Source organism: Oreochromis niloticus, linkage group LG19 (genome assembly GCF_001858045.2).
Source record: "Oreochromis niloticus isolate F11D_XX linkage group LG19, O_niloticus_UMD_NMBU, whole genome shotgun sequence".
NCBI lineage: Eukaryota > Metazoa > Chordata > Actinopteri > Cichliformes > Cichlidae > Oreochromis > Oreochromis niloticus.
In genome coordinates this window covers 10834492-10848198 of record NC_031983.2, presented here as the reverse complement: position 1 = coordinate 10848198, position 13707 = coordinate 10834492, and the positions used below count along the sequence as shown (strand labels likewise).

The window sequence follows — 13707 nt, the reverse complement described above, 5'->3', positions numbered from 1 at the left end:
CCCTTTCTTTACATAACCACCCCCACAAACGTGTTGTGCAGGCGTGATGTGTGAAGGACCGAATGCAAATCAACTGTTTACTGTAGTGAAAAATGTAGTTTGTGCTAATGGGTACAAAGAGTCAACTGTTTTTTCCATTTTTGGCTTTTAATTCATGAATTTATTATGTTGTTTTTTTCTTTTTGTGTTTTTTTTTTAATGTGTGCTTTTTTAGAGATATGTTGCAAAAAAATATGTAGCGCATGTTCTCATGGTATTGGTTCATTTCATGTCTCAGATCTGGTGAGAATCAAGTGACGATGCACAAGTGTTTTTTCTTGCTGGTCTTCATGGTCATCATCCTGCCTTCACTTGGTCTGTCCAGGTACATCTACAGTGATTTCCCTTAAAGGCATTTTGATCTACTTCTTTTGAATTATTCCTGGGTTTGGGGGAGTTTTTGTAATGTTTATGCACTTTTTCTATTTTCTTTCTGCTCTAGCCTTGACCTCTTGTTCACCTGGCTCTTTGATGTCAACTTCCTGGAAGAGAAGGATTTAAAATTTCAGTAAGATGAAGCTCGCTGTTGAAATGTAATAAGAAGTGCAATCAAACACATTATTTCCACTCCACGATTATCTTCTTGTGCAGCTACACACTGCTATCTGCTCAGGTGCATTTTTTAGATCACTCAATGGAAGTAAATAAAATAAATAATAACAGAATGAAATGATTTACAAATTTCACAAACCCACATTTTACTCACAATAGAACATAAAAAAATGTTTAACCTGAGAAAATATACCATTTTAAGAAAAATATTAATTCATTTGAATTTGATGGCAGCAACATATGTCAAAAAAATTTCTTACGCCTACTTCTTTTACTGACTTGTTGCCATTTGACTTAATTAGTTGCAAAGCATTTTTCCAGCTATTTCTTTTTAGTAGTTTTGAGATGTGTTGCTGGCATCAAATTCAAAAATGAGCTAATATTTTTTTTCAAAATGGGACGTTTTCCCAGTTTAAACATTTCAATATGTTTTTTTTTCTATTGTGAATAAATTATGAGTTTAGGAGATTTGTAAATCATTGCTTTCTGGTTTTTACTGGGGTTGCAGGTAAAAAAGTTGATAAGTTGATATTTGCTGCAGTAATAGTTTGCGGTCCTTGGTCCAACTGTAGGACATTAGTGTTGATAATGGGACTTTCAGGTTCATCAGTGTCCCTTCACTTGGGAGCGAGCTAAAAACTGGAAAGCACCCCACAGATGCACAAGAAGATGACTTTGAGGCAATCTGCCACAGTGAAACCTGATATATTTTTAATCTCCGGCAGCCCACCTCTTGTCTGTGTCTTAATGCAGGTGTGTGTTTCTTCCCGACAACGGCGCATTTTTTGTAAACTACGTAATTACATCCAGTTTGATTGGCACGGCTATGGAACTGCTACGTATCCCTGCACTGACGGTGTACGCACTGCGCCTCTGCTTTGCAAAATCCCAAGCTGAGCGGATTCATGTCAAACGGGTAAGCAGAGCCTTGGTGCTTATCTTGGCATCTTAACACGCTGTTTGGTTTAAACTTTAAGAAGCCAGCTGTGTTTATTTTGTCTCCGCAGAGTCAAGCTTATGAGTTCCAGTTTGGCCTTGAGTACGCCTGGACCATGTGTATCTTTGCTGTCAGTATGACCTACAGCATCACGTGTCCCATCATTACACCCTTTGGTGAGCAGCATACAACTACGCTCTTGTAAAAGCATCTACCTCTTCTTCTCACCCTCTCTTCTCAGCCATCTGCATCCCAACACGTCCCGTCTCAGTCGTGTTTGTGTAAGGCTGTGTCTCCTCGTACTGTAACCTCACTCTCCTCTGCTGCCTGCCAGTCCGATGCAGACTGTGTGAATTTGCTGCTGTAGTCCCAGACACCCAGACACAGCGAGCTGTGAGCCAGACGCCCACTCTGCTCCTGTCTCTGCCCAGCGCTCACCGAGCTTCTGTTTACTTCTGCAATCTAATCGTCAGTCCGAAACAGGCAGCCTTTCATGCACCAAACTCTGTCTGCTTGCATTTCACCTGCTTTTTTTTTCTAGATTTCAGTTTTCATTTGATAAAGAAGACCAAGACAACAGAGGGTTTTTTTTGTTTGTTTGTTTTTTAAAGGCAAAAAATGTAAAATTAGCTTCCAATTGATCAAAAACAGGGACTAGAACAGGGTGTAAAAAATAAGGCAAGAATCTGTTTGGCAAAGACTCACCAAAATGCTTTGGAAAAATTTGAATGAATGCATAAATTTTGACCTTCTAACTTTAAAACTATAAAATAAATAAGAATAATTTTCTGTAAATTAAGAAAAATTTGTTTTCCTGTAAATGTGTACATTTAACATGTAGGAAAAACCAAGACACACTGTTGAAATTGCATTTCTTTTCTTCTATTAAAGGATATCCCAGGGATTCCATGTTTAGTTAAATATCTGTCACTGGTCTGGTCTAAGTTCAAACTTTTATGATGTAAATGAGTTTGAGGTCATATTTATCCTGTATTAGTATCTTTTAATTTCCTCTCTTAAATCCATAATTTAATTTAAAATCATACTCCTGACATACAAAGTCTTGAGTGCTCACATCCCATTACATCTGTCAGACCTTTTAGTATCATAAAATACAACAAATCACTTACTGCAGGTTTATTTGTGGTTCTTAGAGTAGAATGGGAACCAGAGCCTTCAGCTATTAAATCCCATCAAGTCCCAATTTGGACTCAGGAAACAAACACCCTCTCTGCTTTTTGTACGTCACCATAGTTATCAAACCCTGTGAATGATGTTGACGTTGATCAGATAAATTTGTCTCTCTTTCATGTTGCAGACACTCATCATCAGTGCATTTTTGTTTAACTTTTTCCTTCCAGGTCTGCTCTATGCGATCCTGAAGCACATGGTCGATCGATACAACATCTACTATGCTTATGTTCCCACCAAACTCAACCAGCGAATCCACAGAGCAGCCATTAGCCAGGTCATCGTAGCTCCCATTCTCTGCATGTTCTGGTTGCTCTTCTTCTCCGTGCTCCGATTAGGTAAATATCCCTGCCATAAAAATTCATAAAGATCAGTGGATTGTCAGGATGCTGTGATATTGTAATTTAGGTTTTTCCCCTTCACTGTCACAGGTCCAATGCATCCGATCACCCTCTTCACTTTAGTGTCCCACATCTTCTGCATTGTCTGTTACCTCTTCCGCTTGTGCCTTAGGAAGCAACCAGACAAGTCAACAAGCTACCAGGTCAGAGCCACCAAGTGTCACAGAGACAAAATCAGCTGAAGATGACTTATACTGAATTTGAACTAATATTTTTCCCATGTATTGTCGCTTTTGTTTCAGATGTCTGATCAGCCAGACGGGACGCTCACTGATGCAGACAGGAGTACCGTAACATCCACCACCGCCTCCAGTGTACAGTACCATTTTTTTCTCTGTTGGCGAATACACAACCAAAGCATATTATTGGAGAGAGACCTAAATGTGACAGAGAAGGCTTATGTTATTTAAGTTAATATATCAGTGGATTGTGTGCTGAATGAGATTTCCACTGAATGAGATTTAATGTTTAGTTTTCCATGAGATCTGAGAGCCATATGCTCTTAAGATTGTGAAAGAATCAACCTCAGAAGACAAGCACTGGGGTTATTCCATATAAAATCAAATATATCACTATAAAGTTCCCTCTTGGCTTTATAACTACATATATATATATATATATATATATATATATATATATATATATATCCACTGCAAGTGTCACAATGAAAGACAAAATCTTGTTTATGTCCAACACAGTTTTTCTCTTTTTCTCTTAATTGGGACATAACAAAAACTCAACCAATATAATATCCATGACATGCAAATAGTAACAAGCTCTGGATGTTTGAACTGTTAGTTCACAGGAGAAAGAAGTTGAAAGAGCTTTTTGATGAACCATCTCCATGTGGGGTAGATTAGTGGTTAAATAAAGTTATAGCATGTGAAAGGTCTCTTGTTTATCTCCATTTCAAACCAGGCACACACTGCCTGTGAATAAAGTGATTTACTGGGTGACGCAATTCCAAAATGTGCATTGATCTGCTTCCCTCAGCTTTTTGTGGCATCTGTGTTGCTGGAGCCAGAGCTGGCTTTGACTCCGATGCCCTCCCCAGCCCACCACAGCTATGGCGCCCTGGCCAGTTCTCAGAGTTCAAACCGTGGGCCAGCGGAGGAAGAAGAAGGAGAGGGGGAACACACCCAGACCCGTGAGACTGAGCTCCAAGACCCACCAGACCTCTATTGCTCCACCACGCTCATGGACAGCTCCATGGGCTACCAGTAACACCAAATCTCCGCCCAAAACTGACTTCTACGTGTCCTTCAGCTGAAGAACACAGATTACTAAATGCCGCAATGCTGCGTTTTCACCACTGACCTCAGACTCCAACTACGCTGCTGCCTCGGACTCTGAGACTAGACTGTGCTTGCTAGAAAGGCTGAAGAGCCTGAAGAGTAACGGAGCCTGAGAATACAGGAGCTAAATGCTCATAAACATCACCGTTGCAGAAGAAAGCCATTTGCCTAAACAATCTGCCGAACCCATCAGACACAGCTCAACAGAACATAACATCAAGCTAAATGTACAGATTCTTTTAGCTAAATGATCAGATGCTGATACGGACTCTGTCTTCTTCTATGGCTTATTTGCAAATTAAAAAGGTTACAAGTAATGCAGACTGGAATAGAAATGCATTAGGGTTTCAGTCAGTGACACTCTATTCATGCTGTGCCGCTTGGAAATGAGTGGAGGCGAAAGCTCCCATCAGAGTGGGTGGTGTGAGCAGGCTTGCCCCGACAGACTGACAGAGGGGTTTGGGCATAGGTGATATCTGGTTCCTCTGTAGCGGAGCTCGGCAAGGCTGAGGGTGAGGGCAGCTAGTTGTGAAGCCATCTGCAGTGAGAGAGCAGACAGACGGACGGAGGGCCAAATGTAACTCAGAGATGTACTGTAATATATGTACGCTCTAAACGGAGGCGCAAGCAGCTTGACTCAACCTGAAGCTTGTTGTAACTATTATCAATATAAGGTTGATATTTTTGCTACAGTATTTTTGGTGTCATTGATATTGTGCTTTGGGTTGGGGGCGGGAGGATGTACAATGATTTGCAGAGATGTCTCATCTTAATCAAAACCTTACCTAATTATGTTTCGACTGTACATATGGTCAAAGTGGAATAGCTTGAGCTTTTTGGAAATCTGCTTATCTTTTTTCTTGCCCACGGCTTGGTAAGAAAATAAAGCATGTAGCCTGTTAGCTTAGCTTAGCACAGGTTGGAGCTAATGACCACTGATTGTGCACTAATTTTCTGTTAGGCATATCGAGATACTCTGAGGGCATTATATAGGGTATAGACTGGAAAGTACTTTTAAACATCAAACTCACTTTATTGTTAGCATTGTTAAGTCTTTGTGTAACATTACTGAAACTTGGGGACTTGAAACATGGAGAAAGGGCTAGCCTACAGGCAGAACCAGTAACTTTGTGGGGTGTTGATGCCAAGAATCTTGTCTTCACTTGTAGACACACACAGGCACCCTGGTAAGTAGTTATTTCTATAATACTTTTTTTCAAGTCCACCTAAAGAATGCATGTGCAGTAGGTGCACTGTAGAGTAGCGTCTGGATTAGTCTACACAGAAAATTGGCAGGTACTTGGTTTTCCTTACAAAACCTATAGTTTACCTTCTGATGATTAAATTTAGATCTCTTGGCCCCAAGGAGACATTTGTATACACTGGTTGGGTACAGAGTCATGGCAAAAACAAACTAAATGTCTTTCAGTTCTGAGGTTTTATTTATCAGCACATAATAAAAAAGTTATGTCTTTACAAGGTAACAAAATTGGATAAATACAACCTAGGATGAACAACACAAGACATATTACAACAAGTCATTATTTATTTAACAAAATCTAAGCCAAAATGCAGAAGCAGTCCTCTGGAAAACTAAATCCATGTCATGAAACTAAGGTAAGCAAATTTAGCAGCAATATCTTGAAGTCATCCTTTTCCATGCGATGGCATCAGTCTCTCATATTATTCTGGAGAAATAATAGCTCACTCTTCTTTACAGAGTTGTTTCAGTTTATTGAGGTATTAATTTATGCACAGCATTTCATTCAGGTTGAGGTCTGGTCTTTGACTGGGCCAACACTGATTCCTTTCTTTTTCAGCCATTCTGTTGTAGATTTGTTGCTTTGTATTGGATCATTGGCCTATTGCGCAAACCATTTTTGGTTGCGCTTTAGCTGTCGACCAGATGGCCTCATATGTGACTCTAACATACCCAGATCCCTTTAGCTGCAAGCAAACCCTAATCCTCATCCCTCCATTACGATTAGTTGAGGTGGTCGGTTTTCACTGTGGATTGAGGCCAGACATCTTCACTTTAGTCTCATCTGTTCAAAGGACATCGTTCCAGGGGTCTCACAGTTTGTTCAGAAGCAATGTGGCAAATCTAAGCTGTGCTGCCATGTTCTTGTTAGAAACAAGAGACTTTCTCCTGGCAACACTTCCAAAGAAGCTCTACTTGGTCACTCTGAGATGTAGCTCTTGCGTTTTTTACAGTGTCTCTGATTGACCTTGGGTTGAATTTGCTGTGATGTCCATTTCTGGGAAGATTGGCAACTGTCTTAAATGTTTTCCACTTCTCACTGTAGAATAATGGACTTTAAATTGCTTGGAAATGAACTTCTAACGTTTCCAAGATTGACAGGCAGCAATAGTTCTTTCTCTAAAGTCATTGCTAATGTCTTTCCTCCTTGGCATTGCATTAATACACATCTGAATGCTCCAGACCAGCAAACTGTCAAAATTTCTGCTTTTACCGAGTTGGTCAGACTTACTGACAATCAGTCAATCAAGTGCATTTGATTAGCAAGACCTGGCTGCTACTTTCTCTTTTAATTCCTAAGGAAACAGTAAGTGTGTACTTTCTTACACTGCTTCTGCATTTTGGCTTTGCTGTTGTTAATCAGTAACGATTGAGTGTAATATGCCATGTGTTGTAGATCATCTAAGGTTGTATTTACCTCATTTTTACCGTGACCGTATAACATTGTGCTTAGCTAGCAGTCTGTTAGTTTAGCCCATAAGAAAATTGGTTTTAAACCAGAGACTTTGCTTTGTGGTGTGTTGCTGCTAAGTTAAGCTAACTTGCTATGGTACTAATATATACATCAAAGTGCAGGCAAGAAAGTGTTTTGTAAAATGTGAAGCTGTTCCTTTAAGTTGTGAAGACATGGAGTATAATAGAAGCACATCCTAAAATTACATCATTTTCCAAATATGCCATGGAGTCTGTTTTCTGTCACTGCAGGAGAGCAACATGGAAATCTCCAGAAGAAGTTATTCGGTTTTGCTAATTGTTTGAGATACTAACTACACTCTGTGTTACAACTAAAGCCATTATATTTGCATTTATTTAGTTGTGAAAATTAAAAACAAAATGAGCAGAAAAAAAGTATTGTTACCAAAAAAAACTCAAACGCTTTTATAAAATTTTCCAGTTTTTTTTTTGGGGGGGTGTTGGTCAAATAGTTCATTGCTAAAATTAGGTTTTGTTATGTTGCAAAGACAAACAGTAAAATAAAGCACTATCATGCTGTTTTCAGTTGACATATGCTATGTAACACGTCACTGCATGTTAATTATATATCGTCTAAATGAGGTATGCATTTCATATGTGCTAAACTTCATGTTTTTGTGTCAATCTGTTGTTTTTTTTAATTTTTGTTTTTCTTTTAAATCCTCTTTACAGCGGGTAAAAGATTTTCTCATGTGACTGAATGTTAATTTCTTACTCATGTCTTTTGCTGTGCCTTGGGAAAAAAAAAAAAACGCCCTTATTGTGTGACAATCCAGCATGGCCTGAAATATGCTGCATGGACTAAACAACCAAGAGATACAAATCGTAACAAACCCAAAACTCAATTTTTTTAACAGCCAATGCGTCCTTCATTCAGAATAAAACAAACATACAATGTGAGCTTATTATACTAAGATATTAACAGTCAATCTGCACACGAGGTCCTCTACCTTTATCTTTATCTAGAGCTTTTGAATATATCACATATTAACTGGCTCAGCTGTCATCCATTCATTCAAAGCTTACATCATCCTGCGTACTCGTAGGACAGGAAGTCCTAAAGACGAACAGATCACTGACCACTGCACAAACCTCATCTGTTCTTGAAGACCAAGTGATGGGATCAAAAGCTGTAGAATAAGAAAGCAAGTGAATGTCATAAAAATGGTTGATTGCGAGGTTAAGAATGAGCGTGTGGCTTGTAGTTGTATCAATATTTTGTATTGTGTACTTGTTTGTGCCTTGTCACTGATTTCAATCAAGACCTTTTTATTCCTCGGTTACTTTATTTTTGGATCATACAGTATGTATGACGGGGTTCTCTAAATGTTTATTTGTCTTTGATTAACAGTGACTGCTATGGGTTAGGTAGCTCCTTGTTGTTAAGTAGAGTAAGTTATAATCGGTTTTCTGTTCTGTCTGAGAGAATGTATCATGATATACTTATAGTCATGCTTTATATAACATTAATGGCACGTTTTTTCATAAAATGAAATGTATTTTGCTCATTTTACAGGGAATCTAATTGTAGTAGCTTATGCTGTATAAAGTAGATGAAAGCTAGCAGCAGAGCGCAGATGAAGTGGCCACTGCAGAGGATCATGAAGTTTAAAAAAACACAACATCAAAGAGCATCTCAAAATTTCTGTCTCCAAACTGCAAACATGTCCCATGGCTTTCTCTTCCAGAAGCTTGTTTCACAGATCATTAAATGCGCTTTCCTTTGAAAAATACAAAGTAAAAACTAATAGGGTATTCTTAGCTCTAATGGCCATGCAAAGAGGGATTGTCCGTTCCCATGCTTTACTAGTTTTATTGCATCCGGACATGTCTGTTCATATGCAGTCAGCTTGGCCAACCGAGGTCTATTGGGTTTCCAGACGTGCCCGATGCTTTTTGCTCTTCGTTTATAAAATATGTGTATCATAAGTACATTATTTCAGATTTTATTCTGCTGTAAAAGTGGGCTGTTAATATCTCCAAGAAGTCTGAGGTTTAGGGGCAGACTGTGTTTAAGATTGATCTCTGTCAGGCTAATGAGTTTTCATCTGTTATAAGTGAAGTGCTGTGATCTGAGATTAAAATTAATTCAGCTCAATCCACTCATCTTGTGCCATGAACTTCTTGTTACTCTCTGCTGTGGTCTGTGATGGAAGCTTTTTCAGACACAGTGAGTCAGACTTCATGTGGAAAATGGAAGAGCCGCTGTGAGTGCGCTGGTATAAGAATACGATTCCTTTAGGAAATGTGCAAAGACATGTTTTGCACACTAGTTTCAAATGTTCATTTGATATTTAGGAAATATTTTTATTTATGTTAGAAAATAATGTGGATATCATCTGCTCTTATTCTGTTAAACTAAGGTAAGGGCAGCTTTAATGGACACATCCAGTATCCCATCTAATTCTTGGGAGGAAACTGTGTAAAAAGTTAAGCTACTCATTTAAAATCTACCAGCTGATAACAGTGTCTCTTCTCATTTCCAGGCTTACTACCCTTACTGAACGTCTTCACACAAATGACTTTTTGGACAGTTACCTGTACATACTAGAGAGCTCACTTGCCCTGAAACCACATCAGAGTGTGGCTATGGGAGTAAATTTCATAATCGAACCACAGTGGAAATTTTTGTGCTGATTAAAGATGTTTTTCCATCAAAATAATGAAAATGTATGAACCATCTTGCACTGACTGGATTGGTTGAATTTCTCTGTACGAAACAGTTTGCAGAGTGGAAAAATACCAGACTTCCACCGTGCACGATACTCCTTCATTGCACAGTCACAAAAGAAGACAGAGAGAGGAAATGCCACGGATGACATTTCCGTCGTCACCTGTGGCAACTGCTGATGGCATGATTCTCAGTGAAAGGTGAATTCCTCTGGGCCTGTGGTCTGCCATCTGCTTTCCCCTGTCCAGATGCTTAGAATAGAAAATGTCTCTGCCTCCTGCTGCAACCATATTGTCACTCCCATATGGCTTTGAGTCAACATACAAACGCAGCTCAAAAAGTCAGTATTTTAAGTCCCCTAGAGTATATTATAGTATCCAACTGACTTATATAAGAGCGTTCATTGTTCCCCTTGGCAAAACACAATTACCACAATGTCGATTTAGTGGCTGTACTTTCCAGCTCTTCTCACAATCTTCTTCTAAACATGGTTTTTGTCCAGTATTAAGTTTCAAATGTAATAGCACCGTAGAGACCTTTTGTTTTCCATGTTGGTTTAAGGGTGAACCTTTTTCACTCTTTGACCCTGGAATAACTGAGAGAACAATCCCCCCCCCCCCCCCCCCCCCCCCCCCCACAAGGACCTGTTACCAGCTGCTCAACATTCAGTCACATCAGTGTCTTTCTCTACTTTCAGACTAAACCCTTTGCTGACTGTTTTTCCAACTGAGGCAATGTTTCAAACAGGGAAAGTCTTATACGGCTGGAGAGGTCTACAATACATTTCTTTTACATAACATTTGTTGGCATCAAGGATGCAAATCACTCAGGGTTTCAGGGCATACACAGATTGTGTCGGAGCCCGGAAATTGCTGCTGGCAAACCTGGTTTTGTAGGAGCATGCATTTTGGATTTGGCATTATAATGCAACAACACCAACACAGTAAGGGAGCCCAGTTCACAGACCCAGACATCTAAGCTGAGGAAGCCAAACAAATGTGAAGTAGAGGTGGGCGGATCGATCCAAATATTGATGGGATCGATACCAACATCGGTATTGGTCATCAATACTAGCACGACAGGATCAATACTTTTTTCTATCCTTTAAGTTCAGTATGTATCCCACTGAACTGTGTTGAATATGCACTAAGAAAAATGTCTGAATGTTTTTGTGTTGACAGCAAACTGTGTTTTATTTATAGCGCATTTAAACAACAGAAGCCAAACCAAAACCAAAGTGCTTTGGAAACAGGTACATTTAAATTCCAGATCTAAAAAAAAAACCTGTTTCAAAATACATGAATAGCTGAAAGGTGTTAACTAAGTGTGGTAAAAAGTAAAAATCACAGTGATTTGTTCAGAATGTGTTCAGAATTTGCAAATTGATGATGATTCATTTCATAAATCATGACACACTGCCCTCCCCTGCCTCTGTTGGTTAACAGTATCAGTATTGGAATCTGCAATACTGGCCCTGTATTTACTTGGTATCGGATTGATACCAAATTTGAAATATCTTACAGCATTAATGTCAAGTGACTTGATGTGACAAAAAGAGGTCACCCCCTATATAATAAATAATTTGCCAGAGAATTCAAATTTTCAAAAAATGTTGTGACAAATTAAAGAAATAATTAATATTAATTTGCATATATATGTTTAAATTTGTATCATATTTGCTCCATTTAAAAATGTATTGTGCAATTTATTTAGGACTTAAGGTGTGCTCTACATTGATGATGAAGAAGAAGAAGAAACTCACAAAAACACTTGTAAACTAATGGGGTTACACTTTCATATAGTCTAAATGGGTAATATATCCTTTCACGTAATAACATCACACAAAATTTTCACAGCCATGATGTGAAGCTCCCGTTCCACTACACCCCAAAGGTGGATTGAGATCCGGGTAAATGCCAAGGCCATCTTCATGAAACCAGTTTGAGATGATCTGAGCTTTGTGACATGGTGCATTAACCTGCTGAAAGCAGCCATCTGAAGATGGGCACACTGTGGTCATAAACGGATGGACGTGGTCAGAAAAAATACTTGGATAGGTTTAACTCTTTAAAGCCCGAAATATTAAATGATGGCCTGAAAATTCAATTGTTTTGAAAATGAGTTTATTGAACTATCTGACAAATTTGTTTTAAAAAATTAATTAAATTTGAATTTCTGTAAGACTTTTAATTTGTGTCATATTTACTACACCTGCTATTTCTTTATTTATCTATTTCAAGGGGGGATAAAATCACACTGATAATGCAGAAGTCTCAAAAACTCAACTCACCAGTTTGTCTTAAATATGATACACTAGGTGTTAACGGGGAAATCATGCTCAGTTGACATACGTGGCCCAAAATATGCCAAGAAAATATAGAGATATATATAGAAGATACAAGGCAAGATGGATCCATGCTTTCGTGTTGTTTATGACCCTAGCAACCAAGTGTCATAGCAGAAAGACTCATCAGACCAGAAAATGCTTTTCCAGTCTTCGGTTATCCAATTTTGGTGAGCTGGTGTGAATTGTAGCCTCTTCGCCGTTCTTAGCTAACAGGAGTAGCACCCACTGTGATCTTCTGCTGCTGTTGCCCATCTGCTTCAAGGTTTGCAAATGTGCATTCATCTTGGTTGTGACAAGTGGTTCAGCGGTTCTTATCATCTAAAAGGAGTAAGACCATTCTCGTCTGACCTCTGACATCAACAAGGCTCAGGGACCGGCCGCTCACTGGATATTTGTCTTTGTCAGACCATTCTCTGTAAACCCTAGAGATGATTGTGCTAACCAAACTTCCCAGCAACAGTTGCCGACTCAGCACTCCACCCTTTTTCCCGATGTGGCCTTTTCTGGATAAAAAGAGCCAACATGGCACCAGCCAAAATGCTAACAGTGGGGACTCAAAATGAGACTTCACCATTAGAAACAAATGGTTGATGGCCAAGTCCATCTTTTATATACAGTCTATAACATTAAATATGTGGATCTGCGGGGACTGAATTTGGAGGCAACTCAAAAGACCATTAGTGACAGTTGGTTTAGTTTTTCAGCCATGGAGGTTGCCATTTCAAAATATACTCTGTCATATTTCTGGACTACCAATTGTAGAAGACATCGGAAATTCCATTGCTGATGTTCATTAATCCTGTATAAATAAGATGTAGTACACCCAAGTTGTACTGTTCAACATCTACAAACAGTCCCATATAAATCCACTATCCTGTTTGAGAAACTACAGTACCCATCTGTTTTCTAGTCACACTATAGGTTTGACTGTTTAGATTATCTCTCTAAAGCTTCCATAGGAATGAGCCTGATCCCTAGACAGGCAGAAAAGGGAATTCAAAGACTACTTCTTAGTAGGAGTAGCTGTTCAGCAGCTGCTGACAGATAGCTCATTCTCATGCTTGTGATGGCTGCTTGGCAGGCTTGTGCTGCAGTCTCCCAGAGAGCCATCGGAGCAAATCTTATTAGCCCGAGCTCACATGCACAGTCACTGTCAACTCCTCTCCACTGTAGGATTTGCGATGAGTGAATGATTGAGCAATGCAACGCTTTCCTCCTTCATCAAAAACAAACACACGCGCTCGCTCAAACGCACATATATACAACCATCACCTTACAGTTGCCATGACAACAATGAATACCCCCCCCCCTCTTTTTTTGTTCCAAAACACATTGCAGACTTTCTAAAAATATGTATGTTGTCTTTTCTCGCAGACTTTTTTTTCCCAGACGACAGCCTTCAGAGCAAAAAGCTACAAGGTTAGTCTGAAGCAGCAGAGAACCGGATTAAACCATAAAGGAAATAAACATATAGTCAATGTGAGTTTATTGAAATTTGTTGCAATGCATTACCAGGGGATGAGAGAGAGCATGAAGTTCA

The 13707-nt window shown here is 39.1% G+C and overlaps 1 protein-coding gene across 4 annotated transcripts in view; it reads left to right on the top strand.

The window, feature by feature from the left end:
- tmem63c (transmembrane protein 63C) overlaps positions 1-9251 on the top strand; it is a 37693-nt gene extending 28442 nt beyond the window's left edge. For all 4 annotated transcript variants that reach the window (XM_019349191.2, XM_013276246.3, XM_019349193.2 and 1 more), the window contains exons 16-23: positions 278-364; positions 482-547; positions 1345-1507; positions 1599-1704; positions 2890-3057; positions 3151-3263; positions 3363-3434; positions 4114-9251. In XM_019349191.2, coding sequence (XP_019204736.1) covers positions 278-364; positions 482-547; positions 1345-1507; positions 1599-1704; positions 2890-3057; positions 3151-3263; positions 3363-3434; positions 4114-4344 — 1006 coding nt within the window. In that variant the 3' untranslated portion in view covers positions 4345-9251. The remainder of the gene's footprint in view (positions 1-277; positions 365-481; positions 548-1344; positions 1508-1598; positions 1705-2889; positions 3058-3150; positions 3264-3362; positions 3435-4113) is intronic.
- Positions 9252-13707: the final 4456 nt, after the last annotated feature.